The sequence below is a fragment of the Phaethon aethereus genome, assembly GCF_964289735.1.
Source record: "Phaethon aethereus genome assembly, chromosome: 5".
Lineage (NCBI taxonomy): Eukaryota > Metazoa > Chordata > Aves > Phaethontiformes > Phaethontidae > Phaethon > Phaethon aethereus.
In genome coordinates this window covers 15,018,900-15,040,882 of record NC_138579.1, presented here as the reverse complement: position 1 = coordinate 15,040,882, position 21,983 = coordinate 15,018,900, and the positions used below count along the sequence as shown (strand labels likewise).

The 21,983-nt window shown below is 46.4% G+C and overlaps 1 protein-coding gene across 1 annotated transcript; it reads left to right on the top strand.

Moving 5' to 3' along the window:
* Positions 1–5,135: 5,135 nt before the first annotated feature.
* Positions 5,136–19,571, top strand: CYP46A1 (cytochrome P450 family 46 subfamily A member 1; the record flags this gene model as incomplete). The annotated part of the gene is made up of 15 exons (XM_081999818.1): positions 5,136–5,374; positions 8,855–8,932; positions 9,221–9,302; positions 9,853–9,926; positions 10,594–10,680; positions 11,363–11,501; positions 12,087–12,197; positions 12,984–13,140; positions 13,482–13,544; positions 14,677–14,749; positions 15,184–15,268; positions 17,129–17,239; positions 17,488–17,576; positions 18,480–18,546; positions 19,410–19,571. The coding sequence occupies exons 1-15, from the start codon at positions 5,247–5,249 to the stop codon at positions 19,569–19,571; spliced, it is 1,506 nt and encodes a 501-aa protein (XP_081855944.1). The 5' UTR covers positions 5,136–5,246.
* Positions 19,572–21,983: the final 2,412 nt, after the last annotated feature.

Genomic DNA, 21,983 nt, shown 5'->3' with positions numbered 1-21,983 from the left:
CCAATGTTGCTGTGAGCCAGATGACCGTCTGCTGGCATCGCGGCGTTGGTATCCTGGCTTCAAAGATACGCAAAATACGAATCTGTCTGCACTCTCAGGCTATGTTAGATTCAATAGTAAGCTGAGCTGCAATCATACAACAAGAAAGCTTGAGAATATATGTTTTCTGTCCTGAGATTTCCAATCCTTGGAGCAGAGAACTTTATCTTTTGCACTATTAAAAGCACATGGTTATTTTCAACAATATAGGGACTATGTGAGATGATCAAATGGAGGATGGTGAAGGCACACTGTGTGTTCACACAGTAAACATGATTTGCCTTCAGTTAAACAAAATGTTCAGATGTTTCACAGCCCGTCTACAAAACTCTGCATCCCTGCGTAACATCTGCATGAGTATGTGCATTAGGGACCCCATGTCTTGGACATGGTTAAATCCTCAAGTCTTCACGCATGAGTGCCTAGGCAGTGCTTCATGTGGCACTGATCACATGTGGAGGGCTGCCAGAGCTGGGCAGAAGGACCGAAATCCCTAAATAGCAGTCGGTCCTCGGATTCCACCTGGACAGTGTTTCTGCTTAAGAAAGCAGGACATGCCTAGTAAAACCAGTCCTGAAGTTTGCATTTCTGCTGGAGACTGATGAAATGCAGTGATTATGCTAGCCCCAGACCCCCACTAGTTCCATATGGACCCTTAGGCAGGGGGGTGAGCTCTTAGACTGTAAATTGTCCAGGAGAGGTACTAATTAAATCACCACCTGCACTTAAGCAGTAGCACACAACAGATGGAGACATTTAACAATAAAATTAAAAGCTCTTTATTTAGTAATGCATTTTATTGGTAAATTCAGACTGCCCCAGGATACCCAGCCCTCTGGCTAACTGTGTGCTGCAGAAGGCATTTCCCAGCGAAGACATGCCTACACTGTGCCTTCTCCTTGCTGTCCACACTTAGAGCCTACATGGTGCTGGACCTCGCGAGAGAGCGAGCAGTAAATGTTTTCAAACCTAAAAAGCTATGAAAAGACAATCAAAACAGAGCAGGAGTTTGGACTAACCTTATGGCCCATCATTTTTTCAAATTCACCTTGTAACTTCACACCAGTTAATGGTTCCCAGTTCTCTGCTCTTCTGTTCTGTTCCCAAGTCCCTCTTGCTCTTTGTGTTTATGGAAATGTGCAAGTTGGCAAAATGTCCACGCGATGGCAGTTCAGTCCCCAGCAGAAAGGTGACAGATGGGGAAGTTCAGCGTGCCCAAACCTGCATTCCTTCCTTCTTAGTGCGGCGTATGGCTTCCAGGCAGATAATAAATGTAACGGTGCGGTCCCTTGGTATCATGTCCTTCCCTCAAGGGTATAGAAACACATTAGAATACAAACAAAAGTTGTTATTAAAGCTTGTTAGAATACAAACAAAAGGTTTTATTAAAGCTTATCTTTAAAGCCTGAAATATAAGATAATTTCTGCAGTTTACCCAGGCTGAATACTTAGGAAAGGGAGTTATCAGCTGACAATTACATCTGCATGAGAAGATTTATTCTGAGAGCTTGCCTGTTCTACACAGGGATCAGAACTATATTACATGGCTTCTCTATCCCATCAAAATGTATAAAATGCCAAATAATTTATCACCTCCCTGCAAGCTGCTCACAGACAAGGTTCAAGCAGGAATCCTCCACAGGAATTATTCTGAGTGATTTCAAATGAAAGAACACCTTACAGATAGTTGCAGTCTATTCTTGAAGTACGCTGAAAAAAAAAACTGATGAAACTCAGAAAATCACTGTTTCATCAGGAAGTTCATTGAGTGGCTTTAAAGACATGGTTTCATTAGCCAGCTTTAGTTTTTAAGCACTTTCTCTGGGTGATGCTATTCTTGTGATTAGCTATATATTTCCTAGTGATGGGTATTTGTATCATGAGATCATGATCCATATTGCCTGACCAAATGGGAAGGAATGTTAGCTTTTTTTCTGAAAAAAAGAGGTTATAAAACCCCAGCCTTAACAGGCAAAAAAAAAAAAAAAAAAAAAATCTAGTTTCAATTAAGGTAAACAGAAAGAGTAGTTAGATAATATTGTTGGTCCTTGAGAATATAGCGACACCATAATTTCCAGATCAAAAAAAAAAATACCTGTGTGAAAGTTTGTGTATGCAAAACAGAGGGAAGATCATTCCAGGGTTGTTGCGATTATTTCAAACCAAAGAAAAAACAATGTTAAGATTAAATGTAACAGAAATCCAAACAATATTTTAAAATATACCAGTTTTTGCTCCATTCTGTACTGACAAATGGTTTCTAACGTTTTGTACCATGAGACTGTCATAACAAGTCAGTGTTTTTCTGAGGCTGTAATGTGGCATTACCACCAAACTCTTGTGCTATGCAATGTGAAGCCAGCAAAGCGATGCTGGCCACCAAGCGTGCCCAGCAGAGCAGCCCTGATGTCCATGGACAAAGTGATCAGGTGTATTTGCTTTCAGAGAGAACCTCAGGTGTCCTTCCTGCCCTCTGCTGAGCATGGTGACCACCCAAAAGGAAAAGCCCAGGAGCTCCTGACAGGCTTTCACAGTTTTACGATGAGTCTCTGGTCCTTCTGCCTCGCTGGGGACCTCCTGGGCTGATATCAGCCAGCTCCTGCCCTGCCCAGGCCAAGAAACCCAACACAGGCAGGCTTCCGCCATGCCTGCCAGGAGAGGGGCCGGTTCCTGGGGGCTTCAAAAGAAAATCCCTGTCATCCTTTGAGGTCTGCAATACCAAACTCTTCTTTAGTCTAGCTCTCACTACAAACCCAGTGCAACTCCTTCCGTCTGCCTGGTTTTCAAGCATTTTGTAATCTGTTTCCATGGCAAGTTTAGTTGAAGTTGGCCAGTAGGTATTAGTCTCTAAGGTGCTCGTGAGGGATATGTGGGCATGAATCCACACAGGAAAGCAGCATAAATAACACATAGAGTCACAGCTGCTATAGGCGCTCAAATTCCCCTTCACCATGGACTCCGCGCTGCCCCTCTAACAGCTCGTTCAAAATAATTTATGTTTTGGAACAAAAATGAAATCTCTCACCTTACACCAGCATGTGCTGTTGTTGCTTTGATAGCCTTTCTCTGCTCTCTCTGGTCTGCTAGTCTCGAACACAAGCAGAAATGACACAAGAAAACCAAGGAAAACCTGCAGATTGTGGCCTTTTAGCACAGTCATTGCTTCCATTTGGAAGCCAAAGCCAGCTGACTCTTGGAGGTGCCTGGCAGATGATTCCCGCATCAGATGGACAAAACCAGGGGGGCCATGAGTTACATCCTCTCCCTCCTGCTGCGGAGAGGCATGGCCATATGGGAGCTGCTGTGGGAGGGGAGCTGGGGAAAGGCACCCCATTGGAAACAGCAGGGATGGAAACTCCTGCAGCAGCCTCATACGGTGCTGAGAAATGTCAGAGACCCCCAGGCACATATGATAGAAATCCAGGTAGCTTAGCATCCTGTCTCCAGCTGCTTGAGTAAAGCTTGTATGGAGAAATAGTGTACAAATGGAGTTGTCCCACAAAAGCCTGACAGGCAAGCGGCGTGCTGCTTTTCTTTAAAGGGAAGCAGGGTGTCCTGCTTCTCCTTCTCCTGCTGCAGTCAGAGCCAGTGGAGAGGAGCGTCTACCACCCCACATGCAAGGTGGGCAAGCTTTAAAGGCGTGGAGTGGGCACGGCATGCAGCAGGCAGGAGCTGCAGCACAGGGAAGGGGCCTCGGGTGCGGGCAGCAGGTCTCAGAGGAGGAGGGAAGAAAGCGGGGGTTTATAGGAGACTGGAGATTGTTGCAGGGGTGAAAAGGCCGCTGGGCTGAGGGCAGGATGGGAAGACAGGAGAATACAGTGGGAAGTTTGTGTATCCTCAGAGCTTGGGCCATTCAGGGGGTCTTCTTGGGCCACTGGGGGTCTTGCCATTCCTCCCAGGATTCCCCAGGGTGCAGAGCTCCTGCTGAGACCAGTGATAGCTCCTGGATCCATCCCCCAGCACTTTCCCCGGCTCCTTGTGAGCCAGTTTATTCATTAGCCTCCACAACAACCTGTTGCAGCGAGTTCATCCATTGTGAAAAATGTCTTCCTCTTTAGACCTGCCGCTGGATCATTTCAGTGGCTGCCTCCTTGTTCTTGAATTATAAATAGTAATGATTAGTTTGCCTCTATTCATCTCCAAACCACTGATGGTTTTCCAGGCCCCTGTCATAACCTCCCTCGGTCATCCTTTTTCCAGTTTGGAGCCCGAATCTCTTCTGCCTCTATTTCTACACCTCTGCTGAGCTGGGAGGAAGAGCACATACGGTATTTGTACACAGCAGGTGTGCTCTAGACTTATGGAGTCCTCCATATGCTAATACAGTCAGACATCTTGCTTTGTTCACTCTCCCATTTCTAATCACTGCCAGGGCTCTCCTTGCTGCTTTGGTCTGTATTGAGCATTAAGCTGACGTTTCCTAAACAGGTGCCACCACTGAATACATATCACTGGGTTGGTTGTATAGACATAGTTTATCTTGCCCCATGCATTACGTTTCATTTACTAGAAATGAATTTCCACCATTTTATGGCTTGGTCCCTTGTGTCCTGTGATCCTTATGCAATTTGTGGCAGTCAGCTTTAGATCGCCTATTTTGAATAAAACTGTGTCATCTCTCACACCCGTGCTTGGATGATGATATATGGATGGATTGTATAACCTAGGGCCCAAAGCATGCTCTGAAAATCTTCATTTATCGATTCCTATAGGCATCAACAGTTTGTTCCCTTCGCCTCTTACATTTTAAACGGTTAGAAATCAAGAAGGAGCCTCAGCCTTCCTTGTCCTGGGACAGCTTAGCTATTTAAGAGCCTTCAGCGCTGAGTCTTATTTAAAGCACTTCTGCAAAGAACACATGAAGGTGCAGCACCCTTCCTGACCCCCTCACGCACTTGTGCGCAGCACCGCCGCCACCCAGGAAAGCACGCGCGCGCGCGCGCACACACACACACACACACACACAGACAGACAGACAGACAGACAGACAGACAGACAGACACCCCACCCCCCCCCACCCCCACCCCCCCCCCGCCCGGCAGCCACCCCGTGGGAGCGACTCGGGACCCAGCCTGCCCCGCCGCCGCCGGGCCCTTTAAGCGGGGCCGGCCCCGCCCACGGCCTCCCACAGCCGGGGCCTCCCCCGGCCCGCCCCGGCAGCCGCTGCCCGGGAGGGGCCGGCGCTGGCAGCCGGTCGCCCGCGGGCGATGGAGGCGCTGGGGGCGGCGGGGGGGGTTCTGCTGGCGCTCTGTCTCCTGGCCTTCGGCCTGTACTGCTGCTACGTGAGGTACATCCACGCGCAGTACGACCACATCCCCGGCGCCCCGCGGGAGAGGTGAGGGGCGGGCTCGGGGTGGGGAGCTGGGGCCCGGGGTCGGGTTTTCAGGCGTCTGCAGAGCGATTCCCACCGGGGGCTTTCGCCCCCGCGCCCGCGCCCGTGGCTCCGCCGCGACTGGAGCCCTGAGGAAACGTCAGAGCAGGAGATAAAGGCTCCGGCCCGCACCTCCGCAGGGCGAGCTGCCGCGGCGGGCCAGGGCCCCGCAGGCGTGGGCGAGGGCAGCGTCGAGGCGGCCGGGCCGACTGGGAACAGCGCAGGTGCGCGCCTGCTCCCGGGAAAGCCCGGCCGGGGCCCCGCCGGCCGGCTCCGCAGCACTGCCCGGCCGGGGCTGGCGGGCTGCGGCCTGGGGGCTTGCCTGTCCCCGGCTGGTCGCCCCAGCGGGCCGCTGCAGCCCGGAAGCAGTGGTGCGGAGGTGCTCACCTGAGCTGTGCGTTTCCTTAGGACACCAAAGGGACCCGAGAGGCAGCACCGGCCATGCAGGAGGGGCTCTCTGCACTGGACCGGCACGGCCGGCTGGCCCGCACAGCTCTAAAAGGCACACTGATGCTAAGTCCACCTCTCCCCGTGGGCTAGGTGCTTGGTTTCTGCCAAAAAAAAAAAAAAAAAAAGTCTTAAGTGGTGAAGGGTAGTGAGAAGGCTGCCAGCAAGGCAGTGGCAGCACTGTCACAAGGAGACACCATTCTTACAGGCATATGTGGGCTTCGCATTCAACCTCACCTTTGGGTGCACATGTCCTCCGTAACAGGCCACGGGAAGAGACACCACACCAGCACTCCCTTACACAAACAGTCCTACAGGGAGACCAAGCTTGGCTACCTAACTCCATGTTTCAGCCTACTTGTGTAATCAGGGTCAGATACTAAGATTAGAGAGAGGATGGATCTTGTCATACCTGAACCTGCTTGTCCCTAGGTTCGTTTCAAGGTGTGAAGTAACACCCTAGAGTAATGGCAGCTCAAGGAACACTGGGGCTGCTTTTCTGTCCCTTCTTCAAGGTTTGAGGCTTGATGTTGGTGATCAGCCTAGGCTCCTTCCCAGGAAGGTTTCTGGTACTGCTGTGTCTAGGTGGAAGCTTGTATGTCATGCAAGCCCACAGTACTTGATAGCTTTTCAAGAGTATAAATTGCCAGGGCAGTCCAAAACCCCCAATTCAGTACCAGTGGCACAAACACTTCCACTCCTAAATGTCCAAGGTAAAGAAAATCAAATACCTGCAGCCCTGGAAAGCCATTTGGCGGGGGGGGGGGAAGCAAAGCTGGGTATTGTGTGTACTGGTCTCCCCAGTACAAGAAAGACACTGACACACTGGGGCAAGTCCAGCGGAGGGCAGCCAGGATGGCCGGGAGACTGAGAGAGTTGGGCTTGCTTTGGGTGGAGAAGCAGCTGCTGAAGGCGGGGGGGATCCACTGGCTGTTTTCAGCTACCTGATGGGTGGTTATGCAAAGATGGAACCATATTCTCCTTGGAGTTGCAAAATGAAGGGCAAAGGGCAACGGACACAAGTTGTCTGAAGGGAAATCCCAGTTGCGTGTAAGGCAAAACACCTTCGCCATGAGGTTGCTCAGACACTGGCACGCGTGACTGGGTGAGGCCCATATATACAACATAGCTCTGACGATGACTGGCCTGGAGCAGGGGATTGGGCCAGTGGCCTCCAGAGGACCTTGCCAACCCAAATTACTCTGAAATGGTATTAATCCAAATCTAACACTTCTCAGCTGAGACTGTATCTGGCAAACTGGAGAAGAGCAGCACCAGAAGCAAAGGCTGGCTTGTGTCCAGTTTGCTGCCCACCGGGACCAGCCTCCAGGTTGTGGTCAGCAGATCTGCTCCCCATCCAGCCAGCCCACAGCTGGTATTGTTTCAAGCTGTTACTCTGTTCCAGATGCATGACTTTCCCTTTGCCCTTGGCTCTTTCCCTTTGATAAAAGCTGAAGAAAGCCTTGTTTTAGGATGAAGTACAATAGGATCTTACCAAAACCTCAAGACTTTGTCTAAGGTCTTATGGCTGTATGATGACAAGATTATGTTAACGCCCTTGATTTCCTGAGCTGATTTATTTTACCTGAACTGACACAGCACATCTCTAAAGGAGACTTGTGCAGGACAGGCTGAAAAAGTGAGCCCTAGTGGCTTTATGTTGTTTTTACCACATGAATGGCTTACGTGTGAAGAGAGGAGGTCATTTCTTACAAAGGTGTGCTTCATATTAAAGATGTAATAGCAAGAAATGGGCAAAAGATATTTCTTTGCAAATACATGTTTTCGGATGATAGTGTCACATAGTTATGTATCCCAAGCCAAGTCCTTGCTTAGTTTTTTGTAATGGTATGCAGTAAGTAACTGGGACTTCTCACCAGCAGATGTATTCTGTGATTCTGTGATTCTGTATGTTTTAGGCCTGCAGTAACACCTGACTTAATTGGGTAGTGATAGGACAGGGGATGAAAAATATCTCTGAGGATTCATGTGTCACCCAAGGGGAGTCACGAGTGGGACCTTGCTGATGTGCTGCAGATGGAGCGGCTTCCAGAGCTTTAGCTAACGAAGGACTTGTCTGTCGTATTTGGGGCTTTCACATCTTTCTGGAGTCCAGTTATAATGGAGGAATCAAGCAAGTGAAGGATTAAAAGTTTCTGTAGATGCTGAGTAACTTTGTTGAGTGCTTGTTATTTTAGGCACCTCCCAGAAATAAAATCAGAGCCTGTTTTTCCCCTATAGCTTGTTTATACTGAAAAGGATGATGGCATGGCTATCTGTCTCTCAAATGGAAAACAGATCTCGAGCGCAGCTTGCTTCATTTAGAGAGGAGCTCAACCAAATCTTCCTTCAGATGTACGCAAAGCCAGTGGGAATTCACCACTCGCAGCCAAAAGATGGCATTGATCTTTAACTTTTTAATACAGCTATTGTATTTGAAGAGTTAGCCCTTTTTATTAATTTCTGCAATTTCCATATTAATCAGTGATTATCCTTCTACATTGCCCTCTTTATTTCAGCATTTGAGGTGACATGGCTTTAGGCAGAAGGAGACCATTCGTAATTTTACTCAGTTTAACTCCATTGACAGAACCAAAGTTACGCTTATCAGGGCTGAGCATGTATTAAAGAATATTTAATGCAAATGTCTGTTGCATGTACAGAAATGTAATAGTTGCAGCAGAGATTCTGCCAGCTAGGCAAAGAGCAAAGCAGTTTGCTGGGAGCTCCCACCCAGACCCAAACATCTCCTATAATACAGAAGCAAAAAGGACCTTGTCCTGCATCTCTGCACTGATCTTCCTGGCTGCAGGAGTGCACCAGCCTGACCCTGGCCCCCAGCTTCCCCACATGAGGGCTGGGCAGGTGTTACTTTTATCTTTCCTTACAAGGAGGAAAACATGAGCAACACCCATGTTGCATCACTGAGCAAGGATTGCAATCCATACAAAACCCTATGTTGGCATAGGTGACACTCTTAATCTTCCTTTTCTGCAGCTTTTTATTTGGACATCTGCCAATCTTGTGGAGAATGCTGAGGAAACAGGAGTTTATGCATGATCTCTTCCTGCAGTGGTAAGTTGAGACCCATCAGTATCATCAGATGCGGTAGCCCTGTAGCACAGGTTGGGAAACCAAGGCACGGAGGTCCTGAATTACATATTTAGCATCATTCAGAAGGTTGGTAGAGGAGCTAGAGAGAGAGCATTGATCTTTCTCCTAATGGCTTTATTTGCTGAAGACTGCGGTAGTTTCCAGTACATGCTGCTTTGGTCCTTTGAGGTTATTAGGTCTGAACTGTTACATGTTGGTGGTTTGTACCATAATTCTCTTTCTTTTTTTTTTCCCCTTCTCTCCTTGTAGGGCAGAGAAATATGGACCTATTGTACGGCTTAATGCCTTTCACAGAGTCTCAGTGATGATTCTGAGTCCTGAAGGAGTGAAGGTACTGCAAAATAAAGCCAAATTGACAGTGGGGCTCAGCCCATTGCTCCAGAAAGAGAGTCATGGTGCCTGATGTTCAGGGCAGTGTGGTGCAGCGTCTGTGCCTGCAGAGAGGGTGGCTCTGGCTGGGTTAGGAGGATGAGGTGCTCTGCTTTCTGGACTGTCCTGATTTATTTTCTTCCTTAATCAGTTGATTTACTTTGTTACCCTTATTTAAACAGCAGATAGAGCAAGCATCCACCATTTCTGAAAAGCAGACTCTCTGCAAGAGCTTAATATCTCAAATGAATGAGGCACAAGGGACCAAATTTCTTCCTCAAATCTTTGCAATAACCACAGAGTGAGATTTCAGGTCACCAGGCAAAAAGTGCTAGAGGCATGCAAAACAAGCTAGCAGCACAGGAACTGGGGAATTGGGGCACACCAAATAATTCATCTAGTCTTCAGACTATTGCTACAGGAGGAAAAGAGTGAACGTGTGAGTGGCTTTTTATGTTTTCTTTGGGAAACAGATTGTACTCAGTATTCACTGACCTGAGATTTGATTTTAGGAGTTCTTGATGTCACCACAGTACCCAAAGGATCGGCTGGTGTACGGTCGTATCTTCAACATATTTGGTGAGAGGTAGGCGAAACCCATCTGAAGCTGTTGTGATCTGAAAATAAATGAAAGATGATAAATAACGACACAGGCGTGACACTTTGATTCAGACCATTTACCTTAGTGTTGGGCTTAATGACTAATTCCAGACATATGTGAGCAATGTCTACCTACTAAATTGTGTGTCAAGTCAAATGTCTTCACAGTCAGGGAGGAGGTTATGTTGGATTTTTTTTACCTTGATCAAATTTTTTCCCCCCTGTGGATGTTCAGTTATGCTCAAGACCATCATCAAACTTCTCACTTAGATTTTAGAGCACTGAATTTTTCCTTAATGCATGGGAGTTTCCAGCTCCTAAACTCAATTAAAAAAAAAGGGTATTTTCTTCTGTTAGCCTGAAGCTTTAAAAAATATAATAATCCAGTTGTTATATTAATTATTTGCATAACAGCTGTAATGAATCAGCATCTTGCTGGACTCAGCAGTCCAAACCTACCAGGCAAAACTTATCTGCAGTTCAGTCATTGTCCACAGTGATGCAACAACTGTGTACTCAAAGCAGCACGGTAATCCCTGCACATAGAAAAAGTACAAGAAAGCAGATGCGGAAGAGTTACCTTTGTGACCACACAGGGTTCATCTGGCTCCCATGCTGAAAACTGTTCTTTTCCTTGTTTTCCTAAATGCTAGGTTTCTAGGGAATGGCTTGGTAACTGTTTGCAACCATGAGCATTGGCACAAGCAGCGGAAGATAATGGATCCAGCTTTCAGCCGAACGTAAGGCAAATATCTCTGGAATGATCTAGCTGTCATATCTATTGTATTTTCATAATTCTCCTTGTCATTGATCCATTATTTATTGTTTAGAAAGAGAAAAAACCCATTTAGTGCCAAAATCATGTTTTACTTGGAGTCCAATGCACCACTTCCCTCACAAGTATAATTTGACCAGGCTTCCCCTGAGGGAGTGACACCCATATGAGCTCAGCGATGGCAGAAAGGTCCCAGGGTTGCATATCCAGGAGTGTGCTGATGGCTGCCTTATCCTGTTGCAAAACAGACCTTGGGGATTTGAAGTGGGCAAGCCTCATCATTCACCTGCCTGAGTGGTTCCCTGTGAGAGAGATGGTGCGGTGGATGAGTAGGGAGTTGGTCTGGTTTGCTTGTGTGAGCCTCGATGCATTGCGTTTAGCGTCTGAAGATAAAGTCCATTTGCTTCAGCATGCACAGACCAAAGTCCTTTGCCATGACAGCCATTGTTTACATGGCAGGATGAAGTAGGGCTGCTATGAGAAAAATTTGGCTAATTTTATCTGTTTGCTTTTTAAAGTATAAAGGCAAATTTATTATAAATTAAAAAAGAAAAATCCTTTACAATTTTCAACGGAAAATTATAATTTTGCCTGAGCAGTGCTGTCCTCTCCAGAGCCCACATCAGTCGTTTTTATTGATTGTTCAGCTACCTGATTGGTCTGATGGAAACTTTTAATGAAAAAGCAGAGGAGCTGATGGAGAAGCTAGAGGAAATGGCAGATGGAAAAAAAGAGTTTAGCATGCTGACGATGATGAACCGGGTGACTATGGATATCATTGCAAAGGTACCAGCTGTCTGCTTTCTTGTTTCCTCTGCAACTGGTAGGAAGGAATGGAAGTAACAAGTTCCAACAGCAGGATGGGATCAAGAGCCAGAGCCAGGGAATAAGACCTTTAGGTGCCAGAAGACCTGAAGGACTAATTATGCCACTTCCATTCTGGCTGAGCCATAGGAAGGGGCAGTTGGGGAAGGGTCTGCACAGCTTAGGTGTGGCCTGCAGGATGAGCACCCTTTGCAAAAGCCTTGTACCTCCCACCCCTCTGTGCCAAATGGGGCACACCAGGTCTTGTTCACATGTGGGTGTTGTATTATTACCATTGTATGTCAGCATGAAGTCTGCTTTATGCTGGCTTTTCCCTTCTCTTTGGGATGAATGGGGAGTAATAGTAAATTATTAATCCCCCCCAAATAAGGAGGAAGCATAATGTAGATACTACCCTTCCCTTGCAGCTTCCTGCAAGGCAGGATCTAGCCAGAGGTATTTTTAGGGGAAAAGACAGCGGTGTGAGACTGTCCTGCTCTTTCACCCCAGCCCCAGGGAGCCAGGAGGATGCAGCAAGTTGCTGCCTTTTTCTCTCCTGCTTTTCAGGTAGCCTTTGGCTTGGAATTAAATGCACTGAGCAATGACCAAACGCCTTTCCCGCACGCTGTGACCACAGCTTTGAAGGGAATGACCAAGACACGCATCCCCCTTCTGCAGGTCTGTACGCACCTCACTTCAGTCCTCTCTCCTCACGTCCAGCTGGAGCTGCCCAGGTGGGCCAGAGCTGTGTGGTGTACGGTGGGGAAAGGGTCATCAGCAGCTCCTTCCCTTCAATGGATATGGAGACAAAATTCATCAGTGCTTTAAAACACTTGCAGAATTACCATGTAATGCTTCCTTTCTGTCCTTCTGCCTTCTCTTCCCCCATGCATGTATCTTCTCATGTGTTTTTACATTTTCACACCCATCACTGCAAAAATTGAGATTTTTGCCATTTGTCCAAGCAGGACGGCAGTGTTCACTCAAGGAGGAAGAAATTTGAACTTTCTTACCATAAAAAAGTATATTTTGACCAAAATTCATACACTAGGAAATTATGGATGTAATCTGAAATACTTAAGTTAAAAATTATTCCACAGTTTCCCACAAAAGCTGTAGTTCAGGCTTTTAGAGCTCCTGTTTTCCTCTTTGGGCCCAGAGGTGAGATTCACTATCACCTGCTGCAGTTTGTCTCCACGGAGAGGTGAGGAATTTTGCTCATGGTGCTCAAAACATCAGCTCTAACAGGCAGGACATCAGCATGCCCAGATTGGAATATTTCTCATTTCAGCCCAAACCCTTCACCCTGGGGTTGTTCACTTTGTTCCATGGAGAGCAGAAGTTTTTGTGACAAATATAATTTAGCAGAAAACAAGGTGCTTCCTTGAGAAAAAACCAACACACCACTGGCAATATTTTTTACCAGCAAAAGGGATAAAATGACTGAAGAAATTCTGTATTCAGTATATGCCAGGGAAACAGAAGCTGGTAAAGGAGGTCAAGGAGAGTGTGAGGCTGCTGCGGCATGTGGGGAAGGAGTGCATTGACCAGAGGAGAGAGGCCATCCAGAATGGGAAGGAAGCCACGCTGGATATTCTTACGCAGATACTGAAAGGAGATGGTAGGGGTCATGTTGCTGTTTCAGTTAATTTACCTGTGGCATGTTTTGCCGTGAGATTTGGGGAGGCTTATTTTGGGGATCTGAACTTTGATCCTTCTTTAATGTCTTCAGGAGGGCTTTTTTTCACACTGAAGGTAGTGAGAGTTGCTCCGAAAATTCCCCATTTCTTCATATCGGCTCAAATATTGGCCACAAGTCACCACTGAGTTGCTCACTCAGCATCCTCTGGCATCCCCAATGCCACTTCAGACAAAACATGGGAAACACGGCAGAGCGTTCTGGCTGTTCCAGCTGGGGCACGGACACATTTTCTAATCTCATTTGTTTTTCTCTCTTGACAGCTCTGGAGGAAACTAGAGATGATGAAAACATTCTGGATAACTTTATCACTTTCTTTGTTGCGGGTTGGTAGCTATTCTAATGTTTGGATATGTCATATGGGAAGCCGTACTCATTCTTGGACCATCTGCAGGGTTATGATTAATGTCCTTGCTCACTGTGTGTGATGCTGCTGTCACTTTGTTCCAAGACGGAAGTATTCATCTGGCGTAGGACCATCTGGGCGAGGTCTGGAAGAAAGATCTTAGTTTTCTCATAGGCAAATGATATGTTATCCTCCTTCGGTCATCAGCACAGCAAATAATACCAGAGCAGTGGTTTGCAACCTGTGCTGCAGAGGACAGCACTGGCCTGCTGGGGTACAAAGCTATTCCTTATGGCCTTCTGGCCCTTCCTCCCAGATCCTGCCAAACCCCACCGAAAGCATCTTTAACATATTTCACATGTCTTCACGTCACCTCATCCACATGAGCAAATGCCATTCTTGATTTAAGAGCATTTGCCAATGCTTGGTAGGAGAGGGCACTGTCAAGCCTATCAGAAAAAGCAGGGGACGAGATGATAAACAACATGGAGGTAATGTTGTTGCGAGGTAAACAACACAGAAAGATCAATCTTGCAAGATCCTAAGACTGATCTGAGGCTCCTGAGAAGGTGTGGTTAAACCACTGTTCTTTTGCAAGAAAGAGATTATTGCAAGGAACACATCTTTGCAGAAGTCTGTTTTCTGTAATGCTTTAAAATAATGCATAGGCCTATCCATACAAAAATGAAAACTACCCACGTAAAGCAGACATTTCAAAGAAAGATGTTTAGAAACTCTTTTTCCCTCAAAACCAGTAAATCCTTGCTTCTTGGCAGAATTGTGTCCTCCATTACATGCCAAGGCAAATACTGAACCTCACTGGCCCTTCTGTCGAACTCATAACCAGTGGTGCTGGATGCAGCCACTGCAGCTTTGAGTTGAGGAAGGTGGCTTGTACCTTTACCAGCTATGTCTTGTTCTTGTCATTCTTGAAAGCTGCTTATGTAAAAATTGCATCCCTTTTAGTGTTTCCTTTAATTTCTAGCATGCTTGAAATTAAACTTGCAGGGCCTGATGTTTAAAGTTTCCTGTTCACAATCAGACTAGTAGACCATCTTTGTATCATGTTATTATTTCATACTAACATTTAGATGACTTTTTTATGTCATTAGGTCACGAAACCACTGCCAATCAGTTGTCGTTCACAGTAATGGCACTGGCTCAGCATCCTGAAATATTGGAAAGGTATGTGCGCTCCAGTTTGCAAACGCAGCTTGCTGCTCATTTCAAGGTGAACTTAACTATTATTAAAAAGCTAGGATCAATTCCCAATAAATTCTAGCCTCCCTTCCAAAATAAACAGTTTCAAAGTCCCAATATATTTACAATTTTAAAAAAGCTTAAGATTAATTACTTCAATTCCATCTAAGTGATTTTTTTCAAAGCCTTTATACAAAGCTGGTCCTAATTCCTGCATGATTCGGCTGCACTGTATGCACATCACTCCATTCTGATATGAGGCACAAGTTCAGGCAGGCTGGCTGGGAATCAGTAGGCATTTTGCCTGAGGATGGGAGTCAAAGTCCAACTCAGTGTCTGGAAAGTAAAAAAATGTAATTTGTCAACTTGCCTAGCAAGAAATGGGTGTGTGCAACTAACATTTTTTAATTTAACTGCAGGCTTCAGGCTGAAGTGGATGAAGTTCTTGGTGCCAAGAGAGACATTGACTATGAGGATCTCAGCAAACTCACCTACTTATCACAGGTACTGTAGGAGTGAGGTAAAATAGCAGTCAGAGCTGTTTGGTAGCACTCCTGCCATCTCCTGGGACTGCCAAGAGGAGCCTCACACTTTCAAAATTTTAAGAGCAATGCTACTATTTGATCCTGTCAGCGTTTATCACCGGAGAGTCAGCAAGCAGCTACCATGAGCCATTTGCAACAGCCCAGCCTTGTCGGGGAAGATGGTCCTCGAATTTCTTTCCAAAACCCCACATGATTCCTTCACTGCTTTCTTTAATTATTACAAAGCTGGGAGCTAGAGCAGAGTTGCTTAATCCGTAGCTTTTTAAGATGAAACCATAGCTGTATTTTAAGAAGGGTTTGCAACTTCAAGCCCAACCTGCGTGTACGTCCCAGGCACTTCCCAACTCACAACTCTATTTTTGTTTGATTATTGTTAAAGCATTTCCAGCTATGATCTCGCCATGGACCATAAACTCAGTGGGATTTGATGACATCCAAAAACAATTACTGTTTTTTCAATTTCCATCTTTTATTATTTAATTTTGAAGCCCTCTTCAGTCACTCGAGGAAAAAAAAGTTTGGTTCTAAAAGAGATCTTGTGTATAGAAATGCTGGTTGGTAATGAACTGCAAAGCCAGGGCTTGGCTACTCACCAGCATTTATGTTGCATATCCTTTTTTACAGAGTGGGAGACCCCAGTAGCCCTCAGGAGAGGCTGAATCACAGTCCTGACAGCTATTCTTCCTGCTTAAAATCCTTGTGATTTTAGTAGTCTGCCATGATAGCTCTTCTCTTAAACTGCCCCGTCAAGGTGTGTGATGGTGTTTTACCATTTGCCATATCCCATCCCACAAATCACTGTGCTTTGAAAGCAGATAGATTTCAAAAGTGTATTTCTCATAAGGAAAAGGCGTCTCTGTGATTACAGAAATCAGCAGGTTTCCTTAGGCTTCTCCAAACACCGTCATAATTATACCACTCCAATTAGGACAAGGTATCTAAGCCTTTCAGTTTGAAGACCTATCACATGAGAGCGTCTCAAAGCAGACCATTTATTTAACAGAACAAGCTTGGATCTGTACAACCAAAATCGCAGTCACCCTTGGTCAGAGCCAATCCATCACTGGAATATCAGACCATGGGACTCGTCTCCTGTCGCTTAGGCAATTCTGAATCCTTTTGTCTAAGCTTCTTTTTCTTTAATCCACTCGTGCATACACACCGTTAATTGCATTTGCAGTGCGATGCTAATGTGCACTGTTAATTAGGTTTCACTTTGATGAAATAAGCCATTCTTACAGCTCACTGCCACCAAAAGAAACGGTCTCATTACGTTTTTTCTCACTGTTCCCTATTCATTTTCCTTTGCCAGGTTGTTTTTTGTCATTTTGGTGCTCTGACCTGGCTCAATTCCCTGAGCAGCAGAAGCAGGACAAAGGCAGGAGTGGGAGTGCAATGCTGAGAGTGGAAAGGAGCTGGGAGCAATCGCCCATCCTCGTGGCAGCCAGCACCAAGAGCAGCTCATCAGGAGCATGAGACTTCACTCTTAGATATTTCTTTGAATTTGCTTCCCAGGAATTTTTCACTTAGTTGCTGACCTGACTTGAGGTGTCATATCTGTTCAATGCGTGGTATCTCTTGCAGATTTTGCTTCTTTTTCTCTGTATTTTACCAGTTGTAACAAAGAACCAGGCCTGAAGGAGCTGACTTAGCCATATATTTTGCCCACAGGAGCCAAAGGCAGATACACCAGCATCTGTTCCACAAGTCAAAGGCTCCTATTTAGCCAAAGTGAAAAGCCATAGGGAGGTAATTAATTTTATTTCTGCTTCCTATACTGTATTAACTAACTGACCTTTTGTGCTTTTCGCTGATGCAGGTTTTGAAGGAATCGCTGCGGCTGTACCCGCCCCTCCCAGGGACCGTACGCTGGATGGAGAAGGAGCACGTCATCAATGGCATCAGAATTCCTGGAAACACAACGCTCGTTGTGAGTCCGATCCACCAGCAGCAGCTTTTAGCTGCTGCAGTTGACCCAAATATAAGGTATCTGTGTATCAGAAGGCCTGAATCCTCCCTGGGCTTATTTCTGCTGGCCTCTGAAATTTTGGGCAAAACCGGGGTATGAACTGGGACTCTGGATCGATTTTGCCTGGGGAGTGGAAGGCAGCTATGGTTTAGTACCTGTGACAACAGTGTGCTGCTCCTGACTAATGCAAATGAACTCTTTCTTGACAGTTCAGCACTTACATAATGGGAAGGATGGAAAGGTATTTCAAGGATCCACTCACTTTCAATCCAGACCGATTTAGCAAAGATGCACCTAAGTGAGTTTCTTTTTACTCTCAGGTTATTAAGTATGTAATAGGGAACCATTCCAGGAAGAGATTTTGAGGGGAAGAAAGTAGAATAAAACTCTTTTTCCATTCCAGTATGAGTAACAGTAAAGCCTTATCCAAATGCAAATAGGGAGCAATAATGTGCAGCTTCTGCTCAGGGGTTCTTTATACAATGCAATACCTTACAAAAAAAGACCAATACTAATGTTATTTAATGTTTATATTGAGGTAAAAAAACAAGGTTTGGGCCAAATTGAGGTTGAATATTTCCCTTAAAGCAAATCAGACATTTAATGTGTGGCAGCCCTGGCCCCAGGATGCGTGAAGTGTCTCCACATTAGAGATGGGACAAGGGGCCAAGGGACAGAAGATGCTGTTCAGCCAAGCAGGCAAGCAGCCTAAGCCTAATCAGAAGGCGGGAGTGCAGTAGGAGGGACCAGTGACCTAAACAGTTGGTGCTGATCCCTGCATCTAACTGCTTTGTGAGCCAGGGTTTTATTTCAGCCTAGAGTTAGTCTGGTCTTCTGAGCCATATGCCCCCTCACTCTTATGGTTCAGAGCTGTCCAAAGGAGCAATAACTGGGTGGATCATTAAGTCCTCGTGACAGGCTGGAGAGCATTTGGAGTATGCTTGACATTCAGCTTTGAAATAAGATTTGCATGCATCAAAACAGCTCTGTGAGCTGAGCCATATAGTAAGCAGAGATGACAAGGAAATTTGCTGCAGAGCGGCACTGCTGCTCTGAAGCAAAAACATGTTAATTTGGAGACTGTCTTAAGTCAGCTAGGTAAGGTGGTATTTAGACCATTCCCTTGCTGCTGTGATGAAATATTTGCTTGTTTCTTTACAACGAAGCCAAAACGACAGATTTGAGTGTTTTTTCTTTGCAGGCCATATTACTGCTATTTTCCATTCTCTCTGGGACCCCGATCCTGCATCGGGCAGGTGTTTGCACAGGTAAGCAGAGGCCTGGAAGGACGCTTCAGTAGCGAGCACTGGGCCAGCTCAGGGTGTGCTGGCTGTGGCTAGTGGTGGGGGACCCAGGGCCACACTGATGGTGCACTGACCCTCTTCCCTCTGGAGGGAAGATGCCCACCATGCCCACAACAGGGCATGTCTCAAACTTTACCACCGACATATATATACCAAACTGGTCCCATGTTACCCATGCCAGCATGCAGCCAAGGTGCCTGCAGGGGAGGGGGCAGCAGGCTGCTCTCCCTCTGAACTGTCCTGGGTCACTCTGCTTGAATCTAAACCACTTGATGGGAGTCGCAGTCAATACCCCTTTGCCAGCCAAGGTCAGACAGATGGGGCTGTGTGCAGGTGCTCTTGGGGACCATCCCGTGGCTGTAGCTGGCAGAGTCAAGGCAGGGAAAATGTCAGCTGGCAGGAGGGCAGAAGCCAGGACTGGCACTGAGAAGGTGAGGGGGCACTGTGTGGATGGGAGGAACAATTTGATGAAGTGTATGAGCATGGCAGAGAGCATTTCAGAAGGACAGTAAGAGGCCAGCTCTTCGGGTCTGTGCTGTGAGTTCCTCTAAGCACCAGTGCTCAAAATCTTCACGTTAAAGTCCTTGGTTTTACACGGTGATTTCCACAACAAAGCTAACGCATACACAGAAGGACCCATCTTAGTGCCTGTCAGTTGTCTTCAAATCCAGGAAGCCCCAGACTCAGCCAGCTACATTAAGAGTAACATTTAACTTTTAAATCTCTGTATTGACAAAGCAGCATGACATAATACACTGACTTTAAGTAGCTGCAGTCCAAGCTGTATTTGCTGTCACCGATGATGAGTTTGCTTTTCTTCTTAACAGGTGGAGGCAAAAGTGGTTATGGCAAAATTGCTGCAGAGGTTTGAATTCCAGCTGGTACCAGGGCAGAGTTTTAAACTGTTGGATGCTGGAACCTTTAGGCCACTAGATGGAGTAATGTGTAAATTAAAGCCAAGGAGCCTTGCGAGAAGCTGCCAGGCGTGACTACTTGGGAAAGGAGCATGACATGGTAGTGGTAGAGTTTCTTCTGATTTTGAAGATCTTCATACTTACCAAAGGTTAGATTTTTTTAGGTCCCTTTAGAGGATTACTAGACTGAAATTTTTGCTAGCTTTCCTCATCATTTACTGAAGAAAACCTTAGGAAAGTCACTCTAGATATGTTTAAACGTCTTCAATCTGGAAGCATACCTGGAATTGCAAAGCCTGTTATTTTCCTGGGGGACTATTTGGTTCTGACCAGACTTGGAAAAGAACATCCTTGCACTGCAGTATCACTGGAGCTCCATACAAACCTAAACTCAAACCCCAGCTGATAGTTTCCACTGACTTTGCTTAGACCATGTTGTGTTGTAAGCAAGCCCTTGTTGGGAATTTCATATTTACACAATGAAATCAAAAACTTAGTAGAGCACAAGATTTGGGCTGAATTTGGGAAGAGAAGTTTGGAGCTATTCTCTCAGTCAAAGCAATTTTTCCATCCCTGCTCTAAGTGAGGAGCAATCAAATGAAAAACAGAGACTCCGGACACTACTTTTCCCTGTTGCTTCTGCCTCATTTTTCTTCAGTCTCTCCTACTTTACTTCCAACATTATTTGGAGTGTAGATTCCCAGTCTGTGCTGTAGAAGGGAGCTCTCCTGCTTCATCCTACCCCTCCCCAGAGCCTGTGCTCATTCTCCTGAGGTACTGTTCTTTTGGGAGTGTCTTGCTGTGTTCATTTTAACCTGGATCGTTTTCCTCATCTGGCTCACTGTGAAGCTACATGATTGCTGGGCCAGATGGTCTAGTAGGTACAGCAGGGTTGGAAGTAAGTGCCTGTAACCAAATGCTGCTTAAAATTATATTGCTGCTGAAGAAACACATCTGCAACTTGAGCTAGAGACAAGAGAAGGTCCTGCAGCCCCTTCTGCAGATGTGCCAAAATTGCTTGCTGCTTGCAGCCTGGCTCTGCTAGGGAAAAAATGATCATGTGAAATGCCACTTTCCAGAAATACATGGGTACCTAGTATGAGTTTTCCCTGAGAAATACAGGGAATTCAAGACATTTGGTCCTGCCATTGTTATTTCTTACCTTTTTGAATTAAAACGTTCTGTACACTGTCAAATTCCCGTGGTGGTTTCCACACCAGGAGAGTAACATCCCGGAGTTTTCCCTGGCTCTATTCCTGTTGTGCAACATCTCATCCAGTGCAACAGTGGGATATCAGGCCAATAACATTGCTGCAGCTTTTGATAATACAAACAACATCCTACAATGTACTAATACAACTTATACTCAGAGGTGCCAGTACCTCTATTGCTAGGGAGGGTTTGGTCCATCTGTCAGCAGACCAGCTCTTCAAGCCCTCTTGCCTGAGATCTACTTATATCCTCCTAGACATTAATAAAATCTCATTGGGAAAACTGAGGACTCTCCAGCTGGGCTTGTGTTCCTGGGAGCTGACGTGGTCGGGAGCGGCATGCTCGATGCCTGCTGGGCTAGGTGCACTGGTGGCGTAACAAAAGGCTGAACCCTAAGAATGTGTCAAAGCGAGGCGAAGTATCTCAGCGGTGTGGGGAGCGGTGGGGGAAGCTGTGACGGGGAGTGGCGTATGGTGTGAACAGCTTGAGAGATGCTGGCAAATCGTGCTGTGGAGCTGTGAGACACCATCACGCCAGCTCTCCACTCTGCCCTACGAATGAACGAGTCGAGATGCATTAGTCACACAAAGACATACTCCATTCTGTTACCTCTGCAATGGGGATGGGCACCTCCAAGGAGGGCTCAAGGAGAGTGGTAGCATGTTAAAACCCTGCAGTGAGTGTTGTCAGACCTCAGCTGCCTGAGATCGGAGCTTCCTGCCTGCTCTGTGCTCACCCTCTTCAGAGGATGCTCTTCCTGCTCTTTCTGCAAGCCCAAATGCCATCCAGCTCTCCAGGGACTGCTGACACAGGCCTTTCTCCTGTTCTACACCCAAGAGCTCTTGCCAGGCTGTCACCTGTCAGTGCTGATCCAGCAGATGGCAAGCTCTCATTGTCCATGCACCCAACGCATCAGGATGCTCCTCAGCCTTGACAGCTCCTTCTCTTAGGAGACAAGCTGTCCTGGCTTCTCCGGGGCATCATATCGCAAGAGTAGGTGATGCCCCGTGATGATGTGCAAACACCCTGCAGTGTTCTCGCAGTTTCATCCTGCACCCCCAGCCAGGAGGTGACCCCTTGTCCTCCAAAAAAAAGGGTCAGGTTCAGGAAAGCTGCTCCCTGGCACCCTGTGTGCCAACTGAGCGCTGGCACAGGCTTTGACAAACCCTGTTGAGAAAATTCAGGCCAGAAGTGCCTAGGGAGACGCAACTGTGCCTGCCATGGGCTATAAAAAGACCTGGGGGTTGCAGCTTTCTTGGACACCACAGAAGAGGA